We start from the raw sequence: 25,171 nt of genomic DNA, 5'->3' as shown, positions 1-25,171 counted from the left end.
CAGTAATATCTAACTATTTCACAACATATACACACAAATCTAAGTAAAGGAATGATGAATTAAGAATATATAAATATATGGATGAGCAATGTCAGAGCGGCATAGACTAAGAGACAGTAGAATAGAATATATACATATGAGATGAGTAGTGCAAGCTATGTAAATATTAAAGTGACGAGTGTTCCATTTATTAAAGTGGCCAGGGATTTCAAGTCTATGTATATAGGCAGCAGCCTCTAATGTGCTAGGGATGGCTATTTAACAGTCTGATGGCCTTGAGATAGAAGCTGTTTTTCAGTCTCTTGGTCCCAGCTTTGATGCACCTGTATTGACCTTGCCTTCTGATTGATAGCGGGGTGAACAGGCAGTGGAATGGATGGTTGTTGTCCTTTATTATCTTTTTGGCCTTCCCTTGACATCGGGTGCTGTAGGTGTCCTGGAGGGCAGGTAGTTTGCCCCCGGTGACGCGTTGGGCATACCGCACTACCCACTGGAGAGCCCTGCGGTGGCGGGCGGTGCAGTTGACACACCAGGCGGTGATACAGCCCGACAGGATGCTCTCAATTGTGCAACTATAAAAGTTTGTGAGGGTTTTAGGTGCCAAGCCAAATTTCTTCAGTCTCCTGAGGTTGAAGAGGCACTGTTGTGCCTTCATCACCACACTGTCTGTGTGGGTGGACCATTTCAGTTTGTCAGTGATGTATACGCCAAGGAACTTTAAGCTTTCCACCTTCTCCGCTACGGTCCCGTCAATGTGGATAGGGGGTGCTCCCTCTGCTATTTCCTGAAGTCCACGATCATCTCCTTTTTTTTGTTGAGTGAGAGGATATTTTCCAGGCCCCACACTCCCAGAGCCCTCACCTCCTCCATGTAGACTGTCTCGTCATTGTTGGTAATCAATACTGTTGTGTCGTCTGCAAACTTGATGATTGAGTTGGAAGCGTTCTTGGCCACACAGTCATGGGTGAACTGAGAGTACAGGAGGGGGCTAAGCATGCACCCTTGTGGGGCCCCAGTAGCGGCAGGTAGCCTCCCTGAGCTGACAAGGTAAAAATCTGTCATTCTGCCCCTGAGCAAGGCAGTTCACCCACTGTTCCAAGGGGCCAAAGACATGGCTGTTGATTAAGGTAGCCCCCCCGCACCTCTCTGATTCAGAGGGGTTGGGTTAAATGCAGAAGACACATTTTGGTTGAAGGCATTTAGTTGTACAATTGACTAGGTATTTCCCTTTCCAGTGTTGAGGATCAGCAGAGTGGAGGTTTTGTTTCCTATCTTCAGCACCTGGGGGCGGCTGTCAGGAAGTCCAGGACCCAGTTGGTTCAAGCTTAACGATGAGCTTGGAGGGTACTATGGTGTTGAATGCTGAGCTATAGTCAATGAACAGCATTCTTACATGTGTATTCCTCTTGTCCAGATAGGATAGGGCAGTGTGATGGTGATTGCATCATCTGTGGATCTATTGGGGAAGTAAGCAAAGTGAAGTGGGTGACAGGTAAGGTAGAGGTGATATGATCTTTGACTAGTCTCTCAAAGCATTTCATGATGACAGACGTGGGTGCTAAGGGGCGATAGTAATTTAGTTCAGTTACCTGTGCTTTCTTGGGTACAGGAACAATGGTGGCCAACTTGAAGCATGTAGCGACAGCAGACTGGGAGAGGGAGAGATTGAATATGTCCATAAACACAGCAGCCAGCCTGTCTGCGCATGCTCTGAGGACGCGGTTAGAGATGCCGTCTGGGCCGGCAGCCTTGCAAGGGTTAACACGCTTTTAAGAAAAGGCCCTATGAATCAATGTCAATAAATGTGAAATATGTCCATTCCTGTATGGCGTGTATGTATGGGGCTCTTTTTCATTATGTTATAGCGTGTATGTATGGGGCTCTTTTTCATTATGTACTGACCATTTCAAACTATATTTGTGACTTCAGAACAGACAAGCGTCTTTGTGAACCGTGCCCATCACACCTACATTACGCCTTATTTGGGCACAGGTGACCGGAAGTATCTAATTTGATGGCGGCGGGATGAAAGGCTCAAAGACGTGCAACAACGTAGGCTACATAATTTTTCTACCTAGCTCTGACGAAATGTCGGTTTTTAATAGTGATGTAGTTTTCAAAAGCCACTACTTTCAACTTATTTAATTTTTAAAGAAGACATCCTAACTGGATCTACCAATGCCAAACCCCATGGACGACCGTCTGCGCGTGGTGGCGGTGATACACGCTTTGAAAGCATCTGGAGTTCGCGTGAAAAACTGGAAGAACTTCTTGAATGGGCCATACACGAGCGACCCTGTCAGACAGGTAACCAAACAAGGCCAATATGTTTTCTCAACAGTCAATCTCAATGCGTCAATAGAGCATGTTTTCCATTGTCCACAACACGATATGCTGTCACACACTTTTGATTACTTGATTGATTACTGTCAAGGTCACGTTTCTTAAATATTCAAATGTACTTATCATAATTTGCAAACTACCAGTGTTGAGGTATTGATTTGTTGTAGAATGCCTTTTTAGCACATCACCATGATTTGTTGTTGATGGATGTCTTTCAGGAGAACTCTAAATCTAAATTTGCTTTTGGTCGGGACCTGATATTGCTGCCACAGTGTGATTTAACTGATATGAGTGGGACAGTGCCAAAGTATGTGAACTTTAGTTGTATGGTTGCTTTAAATACAGTCATAACTGGGAGATGTGATAAAAAAATCACAAATCCAATGTGGCCTATTCTAATTACAACTGAAAGCCCAACGTTTTGGTTGGTCATGACTTAACTTCCATTTGAGTGATCTAACTATTCCATAGGTTCTTGGTGGATGCCTGTGAATTTTTATCCCAGCATCTTCATACTGAAGGGCTGTTTCGAAAGACCGGGTCGTTTAGCCGGATGCGAGCTCTGAGGGTGAGGCGGCACAGGAGGGATGTGCAGTAATGTTAATTTTCTTACCTCCATGGGTCTATCTTTTCTATGTTGACGCTCTACCTCCTCATGACAGACTGGCCTGGAGCAGGGGGAGCCAGTCTTTTCTCTACCACATTCAGCCACTCTGCAGCCCTGTGATGTGGCGTCTCTTGTGAAGCAGTTCTTACGGGAGTTGCCCTCGCCCCTCATCCCTATGGATCTACAGGTGCCACTGTGTCGTGCACAGGGCTTCGACGAGGAGGAGGGTCGGCAGGAGCAGGGTGAGGATGGAGCTCTTCTTCTCACAGCCCTGTTCCCCCCGTCGCATTCACGGGCCCTCCGATACTTCTGCACCTTCCTGAGACAGACGGCTCAAAGGTTTGTTTCTAGAAATTCAGGATGACTTCTTCTTTTATCTGGGCTAAGAGAGCGGGAGGTCTGTGTCTCTCTGTGCCTAAGTTTCTCCATCATCTCCTATCCCTCACATTCACTAGATGTAAAGAGAATCGTATGGAAGTGGGCAATCTGGCTCTTGTGATTGCACCTAATCTGCTACATTGTCCAGCTGGGGGCTCTAAACTGACTGCAGGTACAGAGAGACGACTGCATAGACAAGCAGCAGTGATCAAGAAACTCATAATACATGCTCATCGCATTGGTAAGTTTAGAGAAATATACATTTGTATAGTAGCTGATGACGGATGTTAGGTTTAAAGTTGATACTAATTTCACTCTTCTATATGTCCCCAGGTGTTGTCCCCCCTTCTATTATGGACATGGCAACAGTAGCAGAGTCCTCCACACCCCCAGTTGATGGGGGGAGGTTTCAGGAGAGGGCAGGACTTGGTGTGTATAGACTTTTAGTTCATCAAAGGAGGCGCAGTGTTGGAGGTGAGAGTTTTGCAATGACTGGATAATGAGGTTTATACTGTGATAATAATTTCAAAATAAATACGTTGCTGGAAAATGTATGAATTCAATTCAGATTATTATAATTTTTTGCTTGATCTCTCCAGAGATATTTGTGGATGCTCTCAGTAAATTGAAGACAGGCCGCACTCACACTGACCTTTTACATCCCCCAGACAGTACGTGCATAATGTTGTGGTAATGATATGATTTTTGCTGCTTGTTAACTGGTTGCAAAGTTCAAATGCTGTTAGTAAAAAGTGATGCAGAAAGGATTGTCGTCGGTAATGGCCAATAAGTGTGTTGCCTCTGACTTTATAACCTTGACCTCACAGGTCAGCAAAATACAAAGACCGCTCACCACAACACACCTGAAACACCAATCACATCTAAACGAAAGTCGACTGAAGATCCTGTCCCTGATGTTGAGAGCTCTGCTAAAAAAAGGTACTTGCATTTAACTGTCTTTTAAAAAATAAATACATACACACTACTGTGCAAAAGTTTGGGGTCACTTAGAAATGTCCTTGTTTTTGAAAGAAAATCACATTTTTGGTCCATTTTAAAATAACATCAAATTGATCAGAAATACAGTGTAAACATTTATTGTTGTAAATGACTATTGTAGCTGGAAACATTCTGGCAGCTTCTTTAAATAGTACCTGCAAAACACCAGTCTCAAAGTCAACAGTGAAGAGGCAAGTCTGGCCTTCTCGGCAGTTGCAAAGAAAAAGCCATATCTCAGACTGGCCAATAAAAGATTAAGATGGGCAAAAGAACAGACACTGGACAGAGGAACTCTGCCTAGAAGTCCAGCATCCCGGAGTCACCTCTTCACTGTTTACGTTGAGACTGGTGTTTTGCTGGTACTATTTAATGAAGCTCCCAGTTGAGGACTTGTGAGGCGTCTGTTTCTCAAACTAGAGACTAATGTACTTGTCCTCTTGCTCAGTTGTGCACCGGGGCCTCCCACTCCTCTTTCTATTCTGGTTAAAGACAGTTTGCACTGTTCTGTGAAGGGAGTAGTACACAGCATTGTACGAGATCTTCAGTTACTTGGCAATTTCTTGCATGAAATAGCCTTCATTTCTCAGAAGAAGAATAGACTGATGAATTTCAGAACAAAGGTCTTTGTTTCTGGCCATTTTGAGCCTGTAATTGAACTCACAGATACTGATACTCCAGATCCTCAACTAGTCTAAAGAAGGCCAGTTTTATTGCTTCTTTAATCAGAACCACAGTTTTCAGCTGTGCTAACATAATTACAAAAGGGTTTTCTAATGATCAATTAGGATTTAAAAGGATAAACTTGGATTATCTAACACAACGTGCCATTGGAACACAGGAATGATGGTTGCTGATAAAGGGTCTCTGTACGCCTGTGTAGATATTCCATAAAAAAATCTGCCGTTTCCAGCTACAATAGTCGTTTACAACATTACGTATGTCTACACTGTATTTCTAATCAATTTGATGTTATTTTAATGGACAAAAAATGTGTTCTTTCAAAAACAAGGACATTTCTAGGTGACCCCAAACTTTTGAACGGTAGTGTATATTTTGATGAACCACGTCTCTGAGATTTTTATTTTAAATGCTTTATGGAGCTAATATTATCCTTCTCTGTATACAGACGCTCTATCCATGACCTTAGAGAAGACAACCAATCCATGAGAAAACAACCCTCAAATGGTCACGTATTTATAGCCTGTACTGCAGTATAGCTTTTAGTCAGTGGCATAAGATACGGTATGACAAGTTCTATGATTTTGATTGTCCCAGCAGATTCCGAGGCGGCAGTCGGCCAAAGCCCTACCCGTGGTCACACTTCTGTCCTGAGTGGAGTGGAGGGCAGTAGGGAGCACAAGCCCTCTGTCACTCTCACTGCCCCAGAGAAGAGGAGGAATCACAAGAAAGATTATAAAACATCAAACAAGTTAATCTAAAGCATCATAAGCATTGATTCTAGTTCTTCTATTTAACCCTTGTTTGTCTATCGCCTTGTTTTTGTGTCTGACTGTGTCTATGTTTCCTGAAGGCATCCGGTGCAGGAGGCCAAGGCTCATCGAAGGACATCTCTTAGATTTTTCAACATGACAGTCTGGAGCAGCCCTGTAAGTCTGGCGCTGTCCAATATTCTGTCCTAACACTGGGTCTTCATGTTGCTCATGCTTGTCTTTTGACGCTGAGCTCTATTGTTGGACTTATCTACTTACTCTGACTTTATTCTCAGGACCCTTCCCCCACATCCATTGGGAATGACACTGAGAATTGGATCATGGGCAGTATAATGGTCAATGATGGTATGACTGAAGCATCCAGCTCTGAGGTTGGACCATCCAGGATTCCTGTCATAATGACTGATGGTATGGTTGGACCATCCAGGATTCCTGTCATAATGACTGATGGTATGGTTGGACCATCCAGGATTCCTGTCATAATGACTGATGGTATGACTGGACCATCCAGGATTCCTGTCATAATGACTGATGGTGTGACTGGACCATCCAGGATTCCTGTCATAATGACTGAACCATCCAGGATTCCTGTCATAATGACTGATGGCCCAGGACAAGGTTTATATTTTTTTATATATTTTTCAGTTACATCCATGTATCTACATGTTTGTCACTTAAATACTCATTGTGACATTTGATCTGTATTCAGTTCTAGTGGGGAGTGAAGTGGAGGATGACCCTGATATGCCAAATTACAGCTTTGCTGAAAATCCCAATCACTTCCTGGATCTCGTGACATTGGACTCCCCTTCCAGGACACAAGCTGGGGAATCATGTGAATGCTCTGGTGTCAATTTGGAACACGAGACGATAGAGGAAACCGTTAGACAGTATGAAACAAACCATGTATTGAGGGATCCAGAGCAGGTTGGGATAAAAGAGGACCCTGAAGACGTGGGTCTAAGCAAGAAGCAGTCAGAAGTGGATATGTCTGTCAGTCAGAAGCCCCGTCACCCTCGTCGCTCCATCAGTATGCCAGAGGTGACATTGGACCAACTGAGGATTCAAGATAAAATTTACAAGAAAGAGAAAACAGATTGGATGATCGAGAAAGAAGATGGAGTCTCTGGGGACACACTTCAACTGCCGGTGAAGAAAGAGAAGATGACAGAGTCAGGACTGGGTTTTAAGAGGACACACATGTCTGTAGCAGAGCGCATCAGGCGGTTTAACGCTCTGACAACGCTGCTCCGTAACCCCAGGGTTCCTCCAAGGCCCCCTGAACCTCAGCTCAATGATGTCCTGCATGAGAGTCAGCGGGAGGGGGGTCAGCGGAGCGTTGTACGTCTTCGCCGGCAGGGAGCACGGCGGTTTGGACGCTCCATCAGCCATGATGGTGTTCCCGGACCTTGGCCAGGACAAGCCTCTAAAAATCATCAAGAGGTGCCAGTGGTTGTTCAAAGCCTCAGTGAGCCAGTCCTATGTCCACCTCCAGAGCCAACTCCTAGTGTTTATCAATTTGCCCAAGAGGGACAGTTTGAAATCCAACATACTCCTCAACTACAACAGGAACACCTCATGCAGACCATCCAGGATTTGTGCGCTCCTCCGTCACCCAATCCAAAGCAGAACAAGGAATCCTGCCAAGTGACGTTTAAAGAATCACAATTGAATCTCAAAGAAAGACAATTGGAACCGGTGGAGGAACAACCTAAGGAGTCAGAGCTACATGATCTGCTGGAGATGCACTTGAATACATGCAATCCAAAGGAGGAGCAAGACAAACACCTCACAGTTCCAATGCAGGTGAATAGACAGTTTCTGACCGACACGGTCTTAGATGTTCCACCTCAGACCATGGCCCCCCTACAGCAGGAGTCCAAAAGTACAGAAGTCAAATTCCCTCTCCCTTTTCCCTCCAAGCCCTCATCTCTCTCTCAAACAGAAACATGCTCTCCCATTCCCAGTGGACCCTCTCCCACACCAATAGACAGAACATCAACTGACCTCTACACTGCACACTTGGTGACTAACTGCTCCCCTTTCTCTGTCACGACCTTTGGCTTTATAGAGATAGACATGGGGGTCAGTGAGAGTGATGGAGAGAGTTCAACGGGGAGAGAACCCCCATCACCAGCCTTGCAGTTCAAGCTTCCGGCCACCAAGAGACGCTACAGAGACTCGCCCTGCTGGCCCGTCCATGAGATTAGCATGGCCACAGGGGACCCGTTGCAGATCTGAGGGGTACAGGACAGACTAAATGGTACTCCGTAACTAGCGCATTGGTCTTGAGTAGTAGGGTTTACAAATGGGAAAATAAGATCACTCGTACAAAGAATGCCATGTGTTTTTAAAAGTTTTTTTTTTTAAATGTAATTTTCTGTTATGCCAATATAGGTTATCCTAGAAAAGTAGTATTTTAAAGCGTCAGTCAACAGTAGAACAATAACAAAGTGGCCTCCCTGTTTCGGTAAAAATCTGAGGGATGGGGCTGGAGAAATGTAACCACTCTCAAATGTATCGACAAAGCTATGGATGCAAGGCCTGCCTGTCCATAATATAACAATTATAGTTTTAACCATGTATTGAGACTATATTGTGTTTGTTTACATTTGTTTTTCAAACATTGGAGTGAAATAAGCTTATTTTGGGTTCTGATGGTGTACAAATGTTACTAAGCTGTCAATCAATGGGTAAATATCATTATTATATTATGTAGCAACTGCTGATTGCAGATTTTATTATTGTCAAGTTGCATTTTACATATCTGACTATATATAATTTGTGTAAATGTATGTATTTCAGTTTGAATAAAATAATTTATTTTAATATTTTGATGTATTAATTGTTATCAGATTAGTCTAATTGGAGGTGTTTTCCTGATTTGTTTAGAGGTTGACTTCATATTTCTGACCTAGTAGGTAGCAAGGTTTAAAAATCTGTGTATTCACAAACCTGTTGCAGACCTAACCAATGGGAATCCCTTTGGGACTAATGCAACGACACTAACGTTTTAGGCTATGGCTTGGTCACTGACACATATTGTAGATATTTAAAATCGGACACACGTTTACCAGTACATTTGTTAGTATGGTACAACAATTCTATAGGACTTCGTAAAGGTGGCACCATGTTTTACAGTTCGCTCCACCCACTTTTCCCTTGTCATGTTGCACGGAGCAAGGAGTTAGTAAACTGTCACTCTGTCTCAACACAGCCATTGCCACTGAACCCACATTGTCCTTCAGTACGCCCACACGCAGACAGACGCTGGGAGTGAGAGAAAAGAGGTGGGAGAGAGACAGCGAGGCTTGCTGAGGAACAACCAGGGAGAATAGAGTGATAAGTAATACATTAGAGGATGGCGGAAGGAGGAGATGGAGAGGAGGAGATTCAGTTCTTACGTACGGTGAGTGATGCTGGACTCCTTTGACTCTGTTCGTTTCGATTGTAACTGAACAAGGCTGTGAGAGAGACACCATACTGCAGTATAACTACGATAAGTTGCCTTATCTTGCCGTAGGCCTAATGTGTGACTTTGGTGTAACTTCCAGTCCAATGTATTAACTTCCATACGTTTTGATAGTGGCTTCCCTTTGACTTTGGAAAGACCAGATTGACATGGACAGATGCTGGGCTTGTCTGCATTGTTATCTATTTTTATACCAGAGCAGCTTGAAATGTTACTGTTTGGGAGTTGGGCAGTTTGCTGGGTGCCAAGTAACAGCTGACGCTGGCAAATAGAAACGCATGAAAACGAGGGGTAGTAATACAAAAATAAAAACCGAAGAATGACGAACATAAGATGGAATGGGATGCGGAATCAGATTGACTATCATATTGGTTTCTACTTTTAGGTGCAGTAATATGGGTTTTCAGACATATCAGGTCATGAGGTGGCAGCATGATGGAAAGGAGTGGTAGGTTACGTTGGTGCATCGGCGCATTTGGTCCAGTCAAGAGAAGGCATGTCTTCACAGCAATTTAGTGACAGACTACATCACATTTTGAGACCAGCATGAGAAAGATGCTGATTTCCACACTGTTCATCTTCTGAATGGCGAAGAGCTATTGTGTTAGACACCTTTTCCTAATGGTGTGTTGTGACCTGTTCGTAGAATGAGTTCCGTCTTCAACTGTACAGTAATTACAGACTGGCCTGCTTGTGGAGGGTTAGACCATTCATACCACTGAGCCAGTGTGGAGAGACACTCTCGCACTGCGTCTCACTGAACCTCTGGGGACATGGTGGAGAAGAGACAAGAAAACTGATGGGGTAAAGGTTTTCTCACAGGGACCGAAGGCCTCGGATGAATCAAGCATGTCGCATTTCATATCTGTTATATTAAGACACACCGAGAAGCGAGTTAGTGGAAACAATTATAACGCTAAGCACTGATATCTTTGGGAACAGTCATTGGCATACTGTATTAGATACTGTACACATTATTTTCAACGTGAATATATCTCTCTCTCAAAGACTACCTGTAAGCTACATAGGATGTACAATCACAACAAGGCATTGACAAAGAGCATGGCATGCAACAGGACTTTTCTGAAAAAGGCTCTCCTGTTTCGATTGAGGCAGAGCTCCTTTTCCTCATTAGGGACTCCCATGCTGACTTGAGGCTGAATCACATGTCAAAGGCACGGTTTTTATAAAACTTGTATTTCTGTGTCAAACCTGACTGATGCCAGGCAGAGATGGAGTGTTGTGTGTACTTGTCGAGGTAATATTCACCACCAGAGCAGAACACTTTCTTTTTACAGTGCCTGCTGCATATAAAGAGCTTTGTCCTACATTGCCTCTCTGCTTTGTTAAAGGCCCAGAGCAGCTGTTTTTATGTCAATATCAAATATTTTTATGGGGTAAAAATTAAGTACCTTACTGTTCTTTTTTTGCCCATTTGAATTGAAAACAGAAATAGCTTCTTGTTAAAGAGCAAATTCTCAAGCAATACTTTTGCTAAGGCTGTCTGGGAGTGGTCTTAAGTGGGGAAGGGAAAATGGAAAACTATCTGTTATTGGTAGAGAAGTTTAGAACTATTGTTCTTATTGGGGTGGCAGGTAGACTAGTGGTTAAGAGTGTTGGGCCAGTAGCTGAAAGGTTGCTGGTTTGAATCCCCGAGCCGACTAGGTGAAAAATCTTCCCTTGAGCAAGGTTCTTAACCTTAATTGCTACTGCAAGTTGCTCTGGATAAGAGCGTTTGCTAAATGACTAAAATGTAAATGTTATTGGTTTATTCATTCAATCACCAGTCAGTCCAAAACTTCATCCCACTACAACAGGCTGAAATGTCATGCAGTCTTTTCAAACAGCTCTTATACTAAAATGGCATTATTAGCAATTTCACAGTAGTATTCCAACCTCATAGTGTGAAAATATACACTGAGTATACAAAACATTAAGAACACCTGCTCTTTCCATGATATACTGACCTATGGTCCCTTAATGATGTCACTTGTTAAATCCACTTGAGCCAGTGTAGATGAAGTGGAGGAGACAGGTTAACGAAGGATTTATAAGCCTTGAGGCAATTGAGACATGGATTGTGTGTGTGTGCCATTCAGAAGCTGAATGGACTAGAAAATAAAAATGTATGTGCTTTTGAACGGGGTATGGTAGTAGATGCCAGGCGCACTGGTTAGTGTCAATAACTGGGGGCATTTCAAGTTCTACAGGGATGCTGGCCGATGGTGACACCAATGCTTCCCACAGTGGTGTCAAATTGGCTGGATGTCCTTTGGGTGTTGGATCATTCTTGATACATACTGTAAACTGTTGAACATGAAAAACCCAGCAGAGTTGCAGTTCTTGACACAAACCGGTGAAGCCTGGCACCTTCCACCATACCCTGTTCAAAGGCACTTAAATCTTTTGTCTTACCCGTTCACCCTCTGAATGGCACACACACAATCCATGTCTCAATTGTCTCGAGGCTTAAAAATCCTTCTTTAAGCTGTCTCCTCCCCTTCATCTAGACTGATTGAAGTGGATTTAACATGTGACATCAACAAGGGATCATAGCTTTAACCTGGATTCACCTGGCCAAGTCTGGCATGAAAGAGCAGGTGTTCATAATGTTTTGTACACTCCGTGTCTATAAACACAGGCAAATCACGTTTTTGACTGCACTGGGCCTTTAAGTCTGTTTCGTGCTTCTCTCAGGATCGTTACTTGAGTCGGTTAGATTCTTATTGGTGTTTAATTAGAGAACCGCAGACATGTACTTTATTGTGATAGTACAGTACTTACTATGAACATAAAGTAGTGTAAAGACATCTACTGTATTCATGTACACGTTTGTGTGTGAGCGTACCTTGGCTATCGTTATAGCAGTGTGTGGAAGATGACGCTCTCGCCAAGAAGGGAACCATTTTCTTGAGTTGGCCAGCTGAATGTGGAGGTGTGAGAGAGGCTGGCCGTCACTTGCTTTGATGCTGTTCATCTTGAACTCTGCTGAGTTCTATATTTACGGAGTCTTGGGATTAGCAGGTTTATAGCCAGGGCCATGGGAGCACCTGTTTAGTTCTGGCCCTATGAGAACTGCACTCGCTCTACACATTGAGTATGATGAAGTGCTTTCTATTATATTATCTTTTGCCAGGTCAGAGTGATGGTGTCGTATATATATATATATGTCATGTGTATTCTGATAGTTTTGGTATGATTGACAGTGGTAGTACTAGTACAAATGAACTGAAGTACACTGAGTTCTACAGCACTGTAGGCTTTGTAAAAGGTTTCTTGTTACATCGACTTATCGGTGTCCACTGTTCTTCTGTCATAACTAAGGAGTATGGCTTTTGCCCACTTTTGGCTGGTCTCTATGGTTGACTTTGGCCAGGTTTAGTGTGACTTGAGCTGTCAGCCTAAGAATGATAGTTTGACACCGGGTCTGTCTGTCTCACTGCTCTCTGTGTGAGTGCATTACAAATTATTATGCCAGGCTGACTGGGTCTCAAATATCCACTGCTCAACCGAGGGGAATGTGTGAGCAGCAGGTGCAGGGTTCTGAAATAGAGGGCCGGGAGGAGCGGGTGCTTACCCACAGTCCGACTACCAAGGAGATTAGTGTTAGGACAGGGGCAGGGCCCGGCACAGAAGAATGACAAAGAAAATGTGGATGTGAAGGTTAGGAATGTGAGATCCAAGACCAGAGAGGGTCTGTTGACCACTCTTTGTTTGCTTTTTGACCTACCATGTTTCGGCTCCCCGTTACGGTGGCTTTATCACTCTGCTGGCTCTTATCTACTCTCGTTATTGTTACCATATGTTGGTCAGGGTTGCAGCCTTGTTCTTATGCGACATAAAATATGCCTGTTTGGTGCACAGGAATCATATTCACGCTTTTACTATATTCTCTTCCACTACAACCATTACACTTCCACACTTAAGCCCCTCTAAATGGGTTTTGGCTGTAACTCTACCCCTGGTCAGTATTCATGTCATATGGGCCTATCAAGGTTATGAATGGCAAGTTAAATATAAAGTACTACTTTTGAAATGTTACCCAAGTGATGAAACATCTTAATGTAAAACAATTAAATAACAATTATGATATAAACTAGCTCAGCTGATTAACGTAATCTGTTTTGGCCTTTGACCTTTTTTCTCTCTCCTGTATGTAGGATGACCAGGTTGTGCTACAATGCACTGCCTCCATTCTGAAAGAACAGATCAAACTCTGTCTTTCATGTGAGGGCTTTGGGAACCGCCTCTGCTTCCTGGAGACCACCTCCAATGCTCAGGTAGAGAGAACCACGTTCCCCACTCTGATTGCGTCTGTACTCCAGCCGTTGCCGTTCCCTGGGTTCCCTGGGTTTTGCTGACGGATGTGTTGTGTTGTAGAATGTGCCACCTGATTTGGCGATCTGCTGCTTCATCCTGGAGCAGTCCCTGTCGGTACGAGCCTTACAGGAGATGCTGTCCAACACCATGGAGCTCAACGAGGTAAGAGACCAGTAGAGGGGCTGATGGTTCTGTTGTGTTGGGATTAAAGGAGCTTCTTTTACATCTGATGTTAAACAATTCTACAGTGCACACTGAGTGTACGAAACATTAGGGACACCTGCTCTTTCCATGGCATAGACTGACCAGGTGAGTCCAGGTGAAAGCTACGACTCCTTATTGATGTTAAAGAAGGATTTTTAAGCCTTGAGACAATTGAGACATGGATTGTGTCTGTGTGCCATTCAGAAGGTGAACGGGCAAGCCAAAATATTTAAGTGTCTTTGAACGGGGTATGGTAGTAGATGCCAGGCTTCACCGGTTTGAGTCAAGAACTGCAGAGCTGCTGGGCTTTTCACGCTCAACAGTTTCCCGTGTGTATCAAGAATGGTCCAACACCCAAAGGACATCCAGGCAACTTGGCACAACTGTGGGACGCATTTGAGTCAACATGGGCCAGCATCCCTGTGGAGCACTTTCGACACCTTGTAGTCCGTGCCCCGATAAATTGAGGAAGTTCTGAGGGCAAAAGGGGATGCAACTGAATATTAGGAAGGTGTTCTTAATGTTTTGATCACTCAGTGTACAGTACGTGGAAATAGTTTTTCTTTGGCTGGAAAATAGAGGTGGTCTTTGTGTAGTGTCTGGTGAGCTTAGTTCTTTCTGAATCGAACTAATAAAAACAAATGTCATGTTTTTCCCATAATATGGGAATCAGTACTTTTGGTTAAACATTACAGAAAATACTGTTATGCCTTATATGGTAGTGAGAACATCCTCTCTTATGTCATCGACACATAGTTGTAAAAGTAGCATTGTCGTGAATAGTTATGTGCTAATGACACATCACTGATGCATTTGAAATATGAATATTATGTCAAGGCCTCTTGTATTTTTTAGCAACTTAACTTCGTTTTGTCTCTTTTCTGACCCCACACCCCTCACCTCCCACCTGCCAACCATAGGCAGTCGATTTGGACAAATGGGTATGTCTGCTCATGTTTCCCTTCCTGTCACGTTTCCCTAAAGTTTTCCCCTCCTCTCCACCCCTTGTCTACCGTGAGTGCTCTATGAGTGCTCTCATCTCTCACCCAATGTCCCTGTCTCAAACAGTGATGCGCCACTTTCGTCTGCCCTCACTCATACTACCTAACTCCACACTTTGCTCAGTGTTGTCATAGCTGAAATACCGAGCGGCGTTTCAGATGACACTCTAGGAACGATTCCTGTCAGCAACACAGGAGCAACTGAGAAGCTCTCTGCCGTCGAGGGTTTCTGGCTGCCGTATAATCTCTACACTACGTCCCAACAGCAGAAACGTGGACCACAGACCAGAGTGTTGGATGGTGTCATTTGAAACAAGGCTCTTTACTGCCCTGTGACCTTGTCCCTCTGAATGTCTCCTATACAACCTTCATCATACTCCCATCTTCACTCCTCACAGCCACATAAGTCCTGTTCATTGAATGTGGAACCAGACCAGCCCTTTACGTTTTCTTAATCCTTGCTATTCCGTCATCCCGTGAGTTACTGTGGTTTGACCAAACCATCACGGCAATTTATCTTAATCTTCAGAAAGTCTGGAATGTAGGGCAAAGTGTAACCTTGAATATCAAACTGCACGCACGCACGTACGTACGTACACACATGCGCGCGCGCGCACACACACACACACACACACACACACACACACACACACACACACACACACACACACACACAGGTTCACTAAATCTGACCTAGAGGTCAGTCTTGCGCTGTGTTCTGACTCTCCACTTACTCATGGAATAATCAAGATGATAACAACATTGGCGGTGGAAATGATAACCACTAATTATAACAAATGTTGAAGAAACAATATTGTTTGATTGTCTGAATGTCACTTTTTCTGCCTTCCAGTTAAATGTGACATGTGACTTTCTGTGGTATTGCTTCTTGCTTCCAGTATTGTTAATCATTTGACTTTTGTTAATCAATTTCCCTTTCCACTCACCCCTGGTTTGTATTGACACAATGTGGACATGTTTGCTGTTGTGTTGGTTCTCTGTGGTGGGCTCTCTGACTCCTCTCAGCCAGATACGTTCAGTACACAGGTTCTCTGTTGCCTGCCACGTTGTTCTCAGTTTGGTACGAGGAGGATGACTCGCTCAACTTCTGTCTCCCTCCTCAGTCTTTAACAGTCCTGTGTGCCTGACCTTAGCAGGCTGAATGTTGAATCATACACGACTCTCTTCGGTTGGATTTTTAACTTCTCGCTCTCCTGTGTTCTGCCCAGTCATCTCAAGGAGGGGGCCACCGTACCCTGCTGTATGGCCATGCCATCCTACTGAAGCACACTCACTCCAGCATGGTAAACAGACTCCTCTGTCTCACTGCGTAGTTTCACATGTTTCTCATTTCACCAACCCACTATCATTTTCACATGTTTCTCATTTCACCAACCCACTATCATCCACTTCTTTCTACTTCTAACTCACCCAGACTATCTCCCACATTACCACCCACACTACCACCCACACCAACACCATCACCCACACCAACACTATCACCCACACCAACACTATCACCCACACCAACACTGTCACCCACACTATCACCCATACCAGCACTACCACCCACACCAACACTATCTCCCACACTACCACCCACACCAACACTAGCACCCACACCCACACTATCTCCCACACTACCACCCACACCAACACTAGCACCCACACCCACACTATCTCCACCACCACCACCCACGCAACACTATCTCCCACACTATCACCCACACCAACACTACCACCCACACTATCACCCATGCCCACACCATCTCCCACACTTCCACCCACACTATCATCCACACCCACACTTTCTCCCTCTATCTCCCTCGTCATAACCACATAAGTCCCATTCATTGAATGTGTACTATACCAGCCATTTACGTTTTTAGTGTGGGTGGTAGTGTGGGTGGTAGTGTGGGTGGTAGTGTGGGAGACAGTTTTGCAGTTACATGGGTTTGCTTTTCAATTAGCGCTTCATTATTCAATGTGTAATTTTTACTCTCTGTGTACTGCAGTACCTCAGCTGTTTGACTACCTCAAGGTCACTCACAGACAAACTGGCCTTTGATGTGGGCTTACAGGAAGATTCCACCGGTATGGCCTTTACCATAGAGAACAGTGCTCAAATTAATTTTCTGCACAGTGTTCAGTTGTGTGACGCAAGTGTTCCTCCACAGGGGAGGCGTGCTGGTGGACTATTCACCCTGCGTCCAAGCAGAGGTCAGAGGGAGAAAAGGTCAGGGTGGGAGATGACCTCATCCTGGTCAGCGTGTCCTCTGAGAGATACCTGGTGAGCCGCTTTGGTGACACACTGCCAAGTGGACTTTCAACCCCACCAGGTTATGGATAGAGCTGACGTTCTCTCTCTCTCTCTCACACTTCAGCATCTCTCCTACGCCAGTGGTGACCTCATGGTGGACGCCTCCTTCATGCAGACGCTGTGGACCATGAGCCCTGTGATGTCTGGCTGTGAACTTGCTGAAGGTGTGTATATGTTTTTATTGTTTTTCTATTTCCTAGTTGTTAGCTGATCATCTAGAAACACTACACTTGACTGCCGTGTCTTTCTCTCATTGCCAGTGTAACATCAACCCCTCAGGCTTTCTGACTGGAGGCTATGTTCTTAGACTGTTCCATGGTCACATGGATGAGTGCTTGGCTATCCCTGCTGCCGAACAAGGAGACGACCAGCGCAGGTGATGAACACTGTTGAACTATTCTACATTTACATTTGACATTTTATATATATATATATATATATATATATATATATATATATATTATAGGGGTGGAAGGGTCAAGAGACCTGAGGTGGCAGAACTGAGTACTCAGGTTGGGTTATAGGGTTTGTGCATAGCCTGAATGTAGGGAGGGGCAGTTCCTCTTGCTGTTCCGTAGGTAAGCACCCTGGTCTTGTAGTGGAAGCCAGTGAAGTGTGCGGAGGAGCGGTGTGACATGGGAGAACCTAGGAAGGTTAATCAGATGTTAATCAGATATTTAATCTGACACTGCATAAACACCACCTGTCACTAACAGCCCATCTCTGTTTTCAGAATTGCTCATTATGAAGGGGGTGCTGTCTGTAGCCATGCCCGGTCACTATGGAGACTAGAACCTCTCCGGATTGGGTGAGTGAATGCCCTTCTGTTCATCAGCTTTATGTAACAAACTACCATTACAATTGTCTTACATGAGTTCTCTCTTTGGGGTTGTACTTATGGCTCTGTGTAGATGGAGTGGAGGTCACATGAAATGGGGCCAGTCGTTCCGAGTGCGTCATATAACCACAGGCCGCTACCTCTGCCTGGATGAAGAGAAAGGACTGCTGGTGGTGGACCCTGAAAAAGCCAACGCCAAGATGTCAGCCTTCTGCTTCAGAATCTCCAAGGTCAGGGTCGTCCCGAACGGTGCTCTGTTCATATAAAGAGCAGTGTGAAAAAAACGCACGTGGTCCTTTTCATAGAATGGATCAAAAGCTTCTGGCAGCGTTCATATCATCCCTCCGTACCTAGCGCTGTTGATAGTCATTCTTTCTCCTTGTTGTTCCGTGTTCCAACCTGCAGGAAAAGATCGAGGTGGCTCAGAAACGAGATGTGGAGGGCATGGGCACACCAGAGATCAAGTATGGGGAGTCCATGTGCTTTGTACAGCACGTCTCCTCTGGCCTCTGGCTTACATACGCCTCTGTCGATGCCAAGTCCGCTCGCCTGGGACCTCTTAAGAGGAAGGTATGGAGAAATCGTGTTTTTAGGCAAGATGCCGAAAAACACCTGAGCTAAAGGACAGGATGAACAACAGCAAAGGAAATGCTAAGAGATAATGAAGACCCCGTAATATAGGGATTTACTGTGAATGCATTTTGTTCAGGCTTTTCAAATGCTCCGCTTTCCTCTGGAGTGCAACTGGTGTTTATCCATGTTGTCAATGTCTCTCTCAGGCCATCCTTCATAAGGAGGGCCACATGGACGATGCCCTGACCGTGGCCCGCTCCCAGACAGAGGAGTTCCAGGCTGCTCGTATGATCTACAACACAGCAGGCCTCTTCACTCAGTTCATTAAGTATGGCCCCTCTCCAGCCATAGGGAAGATCTTCCCTATGGCTCTCTGAGAAAATACTTATCTAGGAATCTCTTGAGTATTTCTACACATTATGGACATATGTATAGACCCCTTTGACTTACTGTTATCCTTCAGGAGGGGTGGAGCGCCTTGGTTTCAGTGTTTGACCTCATGCTCAGTACAGTGACGTTTTCCCCTGTTCCCTGTGTCTCCAGAGCGCTGGACTCTCTGAGCGGGAAGAACAAGTCTTCTTCAGGCCCCCCGTCTCTGCCCATGGACTCAGTGGCCCTCTCCCTGCAGGACCTCATCTTCTACTTCCGGCCCCCTGAGGAGGAGCTGGAGCACGAGGAGAAGCAGACCAAACTACGCTCCCTCAAGAACAGACAGAACCTCTTCCAAGAGGAGGTCAGTGCTCACGCACAACAGATGAGGATGATGCACTGTATGTTGAAAATATTCTTCCCGCACGGCTCCTCCCTTTGGTGTTCCTATGTTATTTGTGTCATTCCGCACAGGGCATGATCACCCTGGTGCTGGACTGTATTGACCGACTCAATGTCTACAACACGGCGGCCCACTTCTCCGAGTTTGCAGGGGAGGAAGCTGCCGAGTCTTGGAAGGAAATCGTTAATCTCCTGTACGAGCTGCTGGGTATGTGACCTTCTATTCATCCCGTTGTTTCAGGTCCCATCATGTTTCTGCATGGCTGTGGTTACTATGGCAACATGCCCTTTCAATCTGAACATGACATAGCTCTGATCTCTGTCATTCTCTTCCTGTGAAGCCTCTCTCATCAGAGGTAACCGGGCCAACTGTGCTTTGTTCTGTGATAACCTGGATTGGCTGGTCAGCAAACTGGACCGTTTAGAGGCCTCCTCAGGTTAAGTCCCACTACAACACACTCCATCACCTTTCAGCACTGAATCACATTGACTTGAATGTGTTACGGGAGTGCCCTCTGTGTTTCATTGCGTGTTATGCTCCCCACAGGCATCCTGGAGGTGCTGTACTGCGTTCTGATTGAGAGTCCAGAGGTCCTGAACATCATCCAGGAGAACCACATTAAATCTATCATTTCTCTACTGGATAAGCATGGACGCAATCACAAGGTCAGTGAATACGTGTACAGGTCATTGAATTTTATTATTATATTTATTATTTCTAATATTAAGTTGTATTATTTAGGCCTGTGCTTATCTAGAGAAGTGTTCATATGTTGTTGACAGTCCATCTCCTTATGATTTGAGAGCTGATTTTAGAATTTTCTCTCTCCCTAGGTGTTGGATGTGCTCTGCTCTTTGTGTGTGTGTAACGGTGTGGCTGTAAGGTCCAATCAGAATCTCATCACAGAGAATCTGCTTCCAGGTCGCGACCTCCTCCTGCAGTCCAACATCATCAATTATGTCACCAGGTATACAGACATCTGGCCATACTAAATATCATTTGTGAAAATACAACCACGGCAATTCGCTTTTTTCTTTCAAACCATTAACTGTTTTTTCATCTCAGTGTGAGACCCAACATCTTCCTCGGAACCTGTGAGGGATCCACACAGTATAAGAAGTGGTATTTTGAGGTGATGGTGGATTATGTGGAGCCTTTCCTGACCGCCCAGGCCTTCCACCTGCGTGTGGGCTGGGCTCTGACCGAGGGCTACAGCCCCTACCCTGGGGGTGGTGAGGGCTGGGGCGGCAACGGGGTTGGCGACGACCTCTACTCCTACGCCTTTGATGGACTCCACCTGTGGTCAGGTACGGCATGCAGGGCCTCGCTTTAGAATGCAGAACTCTATTACTGGTTGACGTCTTATAGATCCGTGTGTCTCCACAGGACGAGTCCTCCGGCATGTCGCCTCCCCCAACATGCACATCCTAGCGGCAGACGATGTGGTCAGCTGCTGCCTGGATCTGAGCGTGCCCAGTATCTCGTTCCGTATCAACGGGCACCCGGTGCAGGGCATGTTTGAGAACTTCAACCTGGACGGCCTCTTCTTCCCTGTCGTCAGCTTCTCTGCAGGCGTCAGGTGAGAACCGACGATAGGGCTTACAGAGCCGCTGTCATTTTACAATGAGTCTTAAGAAAATGAGTGATGTCAAATGAGTGGTCACTGTTCATGTTCTCCTCTCAAACGCTAAGGGTTCGTTTTCTCCTGGGAGGGCGGCATGGGGACTTCAAATTCCTCCCACCGCCAGGCTATGCCCCGTGCTATGAGGCTGTGCTGCCCAAGGACCGACTGCGTATTGAGCCCATCAAGGAGTATAAGCATGATTTCAATGGTGTCCGCAATCTGTTGGGGCCTACACAGTCCCTCTCGCACACCGCCTTCACCCCCTGCCCTGTGGACACAGTACAGGTACAACCCTCGAATGATCTGTGCACATCTCGTTCTCCTAGCTCTTGCCTCCATTCACTGCGTTGTCCTTTCAGATTGTGCTTCCGCCTCACTTGGAGCGCATTCGGGAGAAGCTGGCGGAAAACAGCCATGAGCTGTGGGCCGCCACTCGCATTGAACAAGGATGGACCTACGGGTCGGTGAGTGCTTCCCATACTGCCTCAGTCAGATCACATGACTTAAGGATATCTATTTAATCCAATCTGGCAAACATCTTGATTCTTTCCACTCCTCCAGTTCCGAGATGACAACAAGAAACTGCACCCCTGCCTAGTGGATTTCCAGAGCCTGCCAGAGCCAGAGAAGAATTACAACCTTGCAATGTCTGGAGAAACACTCAAGTGAGTCAAGGTCATGGACACGCACTCTCAAGGTCATGGACACGCACTCTCAAGGTCTTGGACACGCCCTCTCAGCCTAGTATGTCTGCATGTGCTGGGTGTTCACCACCTCTCCTTCTGCTCCTCAAAGGACTCTGCTGGCGCTGGGCTGTCATGTGGGCATGGGGGATGAGAAAGCAGAGGAGAACCTGAAGAACATCAAGATGCCCAAAACGTGAGCGATACCTCAAGATTGTGATCTGACTTATTTAGGCATGACGTCATTATTCTCTGATATTCACTTACGTGGTTGAAAAGTGAATGATCTGTTTGACATTATCTGAGATGGGCATTGTGAAATGTTGGATTGTCATTTTAAGTTGAGGCCTGTTCACTTTAGTGAATAGCAATAATGATATCTGACTTACTAGTGTAATCATGACATCCCGTTTGTTCCATTAGGTATATGATGAGTAGTGGATATAAGCCTGCCCCTCTGGACCTCAACCATGTCAAGCTGACACCCAACCAGACCAACCTAGTGGAGAGACTGGCAGAGAATGGGCACAACGTGTGGGCTCGTGACAGGGTCCACCAGGGATGGACCTACAGCATTGTACAGGTAGCTTCTCCTCCCTCTGCCTGTCCTTGGTTCTCGCAGGAGACTCGCACACAGCAAGTAAGGCCAAACCTGTGGTAATACTGTAGCTCAAGTCCTTTTCAAACAAGGACTATTGAATATCAGTAGTGTTTTTGTGGGGTGGGTTTTAATGCGCTCGTAGGCGTGCAGGTGGGCACACAACAAGCTCACCTAAAGTGACGCAGCTATAGTACTTTATAAAAGTTGAACTCTGGGTGAAGCATTATTCATACCTGACTCATGAGTCGTTGAAGTCGGGATGTTTTCGGAGCCAACATTTATGCAACTGTTCAAGACAAATAGAGCTAGTGCAGTATCACTCTTTCTAAGATGTATCAAGATGTAAGTCCATGACTTACAGAATAAATCTATGACTCCCACAATCGTTTAAGTTGATTTCAAGTCTTTATTTCCATGTTCAGGACATTATGAGCAAGCGCAACCCGCGCCTGGTGCCGTACAACCTGCTGGACGAAAAGACCAAAAAGACCAACAGAGACACTGTCTGTGCAGCTGTCCGCACTCTCATCGGCTACGGTTACAACATTGAGCCACCTGACCAGGAGAGCAGTGAGTCTGTCTGTCTGCCAAGTTGTTCATATTTCAGTACTGTACTGAACTAGCTACTAGTCCTGTTAAATACAGCTAGATATACTGTACACACACATGCATATATATACTACTGGTCAAGGGTGCCAATAATTATGTACCTGACTGCTATGTATATGTATATATATATATATACTGTAGCTCAATATATATATATATATATATATATATATATCATCTTAATAATGACACCTGTATCTCTGTTTGTGCAAGGTGGTAATGGAGAAGGTCATTCCCGTGGAAATAAGATCCGTGTGTTCCGGGCTGAGAAGTCATATGCGGTGACCCAGGGGAAGTGGTACTTTGAGTTTGAGGCTGTCACCGTGGGGGATATGAGAGTGGGTTGGGCCAGACCCAGTGTTCGCGCTGACACAGAGCTGGGGGCGGATGAGCTCGCCTATGTCTTCAATGGTTTCAAGGTATGGTCGGTGATGAAGGATCTGTTCTGCGTCTGTTTTAGGGAAAACATTTACTAATGTGTCCTACTCTTAAACTTTGACTTTTCTTTTTTGTAGGCTCAGCGCTGGCATGTGGGCAATGAGCCGTTTGGTCGTAGCTGGTTGCCAGGTGACGTGGTAGGCTGTATGATCGACCTGGTAGAGCAGAACATCTTCTTCACCCTGAATGGAGAGATGCTGATCAGCGACTCTGGCTCTGAGATGGCCTTCAAGGACATAGACACAGGAGATGGTGAGTGACTGCTGTGGCAGGTAAATCCTTATAGGTTGGATCTGCTGCCCAAGAGGTGGATAGTATGATTCAGTATGATTCAGTGTAATTTAAATCTATGCCATTCATTAAACTGTGTCTCTCTGTCTCCAGGCTTTATCCCTGTGTGTAGTCTGGGCCTGTCTCAGGTTGGCCGGCTCAACCTGGGCCAGAACGTCAGCAGCCTGCGCTACTTCACCATCTGTGGCCTGCAGGAGGGCTTTGAGCCTTTCGCCATCAACATGAAGAGAGATATCACCATGTGGTTCAGCAAGAGCCTGCCCCAGTTCATCCCTGTTCCTACAGAACACCCTCACATTGAGGTACAGCATATCTTGTTCAGTAACAGTGGCTCGTTATGCTTAGAAATGACTTCTGTTCCCATATTACATGATCGTAAATTGACAAATGTCAAAGTTAGGTTTCTCTTAGATTTCCCATGTACCCTTTGTAGGTGTCCCGTGTGGATGGGACGGTGGACAGCGCTCCGTGTCTGAAACTGACCCACAAGACCTTCGGCTCTCAGAACGCCAACACAGACCTGCTGTTCCTGAGGCTCAGCATGCCCGTGGAGTTCCACGAGACCTTTAAGGTTATGGCCGGGACCACCCCCCTCACCCGAGCTCTGACCATCCCTGAGGACGAGGTTCTGGAGGTTGACCCCGACTCTGACTTTGAAGTGCTGAAGAAGTCTGCCAGCCGCACAGAGAAGGAGGAGGAGAAGAAGGAGCCCTCTGTGCCTAAGGAGATCCCTGTCAACGAAGGAGGAGAGAATGTGAAAGATGCCTCTACAGAGAAGAGCAAGAAGAAGGGGTCAGTATTGAGCAGGGGTCAGATGGGTAAAGAGAAAGACCGTAGTCTTTGGACAGGCTACAACAACTCTGTTGGAAAAAAGTAGAAAGTGAAAGCTGAAAACCAGGATTGGGGTCAATTTGAATTGAAATAAGCCAATTCAGGAAGTGATTTGAATTTAAAATGTGAAAATCAGTTAATTGAGGAATCGTTGAGCACAGATGCCCTTTTTACCCTATTAAATTGGAATTTCAGTTGACTTCCTGAATTTAACTGCAACCATCGTCGTGTTTTCTCAGTCGTCTGGTATAGGAGGTCCTACTCCACTGCCACGTTGTTTGTGTGCCCCTCAGGTTCCTGTTCAAGGCCAAGAAGGCAGCTTTCACTCCGCCCCCTGTTGTTCCCACCATGCCCCGCCTGATGGAGGAAGTTGTACCAGACGATCGAGATGACGACGACATCATCCTCAACACCACCACAGTATGACCTTTTTACGTGTGACCTCTTCAGACCCTAGTGTCTAAACCTAACTCTCTGAATGGATAATCACTTCTCTTCACCAGGACATTTTTGGAGTGATGATTATTATTTGTTGTTTGGTTTAGTTCAATCCATTTTTAAGTCATGTTTTCTGCCCACTTCCTCTGTGTGCAGTACTATTATTCAGTGCGAGTGATTGCGGGACAAGAACCCAGCGGTGTGTGGGTGGGCTGGATCACCCCGGACTACCACCAGTACGACCTGCACTTTGACCTCAGCAAAGTCAGAAATGTCACTGTCACCGTGGGAGATGACAAAGGCAACATCCATGACAGGTGAGACACACACACAAACACACACACACATACACAAACACACAGAGATATTAAGATATTA

General features: G+C 45.4%; 2 protein-coding genes across 14 annotated transcripts in view; both read left to right on the top strand.

The window, feature by feature from the left end:
* The first annotated feature begins 1,947 nt into the window (after positions 1-1,947).
* Positions 1,948-8,607, top strand: LOC109872479 (uncharacterized). Of its 2 annotated transcripts, XM_020463729.2 has the most exons (13): positions 1,948-2,307; positions 2,562-2,650; positions 2,815-2,911; positions 3,006-3,289; positions 3,406-3,569; positions 3,662-3,802; positions 3,928-3,999; positions 4,156-4,267; positions 5,454-5,512; positions 5,606-5,756; positions 5,859-5,934; positions 6,054-6,396; positions 6,488-8,605. In XM_020463729.2, exons 1-13 carry the CDS (start codon positions 2,179-2,181, stop codon positions 8,017-8,019), a joined length of 3,249 nt encoding a protein of 1,082 aa, XP_020319318.1. In that variant the 5' UTR covers positions 1,948-2,178; the 3' UTR covers positions 8,020-8,605. The 2 variants fall into 2 exon arrangements, with proteins under 2 accessions (XP_020319318.1, XP_020319319.1); XM_020463730.2 differs by lacking the exon at positions 2,562-2,650 and having other exon boundaries at positions 6,488-8,607.
* Positions 8,608-8,988: 381 nt separating this feature from the next.
* LOC109872649 (ryanodine receptor 1) overlaps positions 8,989-25,171 on the top strand; it is a 68,782-nt gene continuing 52,599 nt past the window's right edge. For all 12 annotated transcript variants that reach the window (XM_031807822.1, XM_031807821.1, XM_031807817.1 and 9 more), the window contains exons 1-32: positions 8,989-9,187; positions 13,411-13,530; positions 13,631-13,732; positions 14,695-14,715; positions 16,005-16,079; positions 16,791-16,869; positions 16,953-17,065; positions 17,160-17,259; positions 17,375-17,471; positions 17,829-17,903; positions 18,007-18,163; positions 18,339-18,503; positions 18,713-18,834; positions 19,050-19,239; positions 19,350-19,485; positions 19,619-19,714; positions 19,825-19,943; positions 20,112-20,245; positions 20,344-20,585; positions 20,665-20,857; positions 20,971-21,187; positions 21,262-21,366; positions 21,464-21,567; positions 21,698-21,781; positions 22,009-22,168; positions 22,609-22,756; positions 23,009-23,214; positions 23,311-23,485; positions 23,618-23,826; positions 23,958-24,316; positions 24,649-24,775; positions 24,950-25,110. In XM_031807822.1, the coding sequence (XP_031663682.1) occupies positions 9,140-9,187; positions 13,411-13,530; positions 13,631-13,732; positions 14,695-14,715; positions 16,005-16,079; positions 16,791-16,869; positions 16,953-17,065; positions 17,160-17,259; positions 17,375-17,471; positions 17,829-17,903; positions 18,007-18,163; positions 18,339-18,503; positions 18,713-18,834; positions 19,050-19,239; positions 19,350-19,485; positions 19,619-19,714; positions 19,825-19,943; positions 20,112-20,245; positions 20,344-20,585; positions 20,665-20,857; positions 20,971-21,187; positions 21,262-21,366; positions 21,464-21,567; positions 21,698-21,781; positions 22,009-22,168; positions 22,609-22,756; positions 23,009-23,214; positions 23,311-23,485; positions 23,618-23,826; positions 23,958-24,316; positions 24,649-24,775; positions 24,950-25,110 (4,439 nt within the window). In that variant the 5' untranslated portion in view covers positions 8,989-9,139. The remainder of the gene's footprint in view (positions 9,188-13,410; positions 13,531-13,630; positions 13,733-14,694; positions 14,716-16,004; positions 16,080-16,790; positions 16,870-16,952; positions 17,066-17,159; positions 17,260-17,374; positions 17,472-17,828; positions 17,904-18,006; positions 18,164-18,338; positions 18,504-18,712; positions 18,835-19,049; positions 19,240-19,349; positions 19,486-19,618; positions 19,715-19,824; positions 19,944-20,111; positions 20,246-20,343; positions 20,586-20,664; positions 20,858-20,970; positions 21,188-21,261; positions 21,367-21,463; positions 21,568-21,697; positions 21,782-22,008; positions 22,169-22,608; positions 22,757-23,008; positions 23,215-23,310; positions 23,486-23,617; positions 23,827-23,957; positions 24,317-24,648; positions 24,776-24,949; positions 25,111-25,171) is intronic.

Source organism: Oncorhynchus kisutch, linkage group LG28 (assembly GCF_002021735.2).
Source record: "Oncorhynchus kisutch isolate 150728-3 linkage group LG28, Okis_V2, whole genome shotgun sequence".
In the NCBI taxonomy this organism is placed as follows: domain Eukaryota; kingdom Metazoa; phylum Chordata; class Actinopteri; order Salmoniformes; family Salmonidae; genus Oncorhynchus; species Oncorhynchus kisutch.
This window is presented reverse-complemented; position numbering and strand designations above follow the sequence as displayed.

Excerpts from the sequence above, each read along its gene's own strand:
- LOC109872479 (XM_020463729.2), top strand. The coding sequence starts at position 2,179 with ATGCCAAACCCCATGGACGACCGTCTGCGCGTGGTGGCGGTGATACAC. Across the intron at positions 3,290-3,405 it reads CTGAGACAGACGGCTCAAAG|ATGTAAAGAGAATCGTATGG; the intron begins GTTTGTTTCTAG and ends CACATTCACTAG. Across the intron at positions 5,513-5,605 it reads GAGAAAACAACCCTCAAATG|ATTCCGAGGCGGCAGTCGGC; the intron begins GTCACGTATTTA and ends TTGTCCCAGCAG.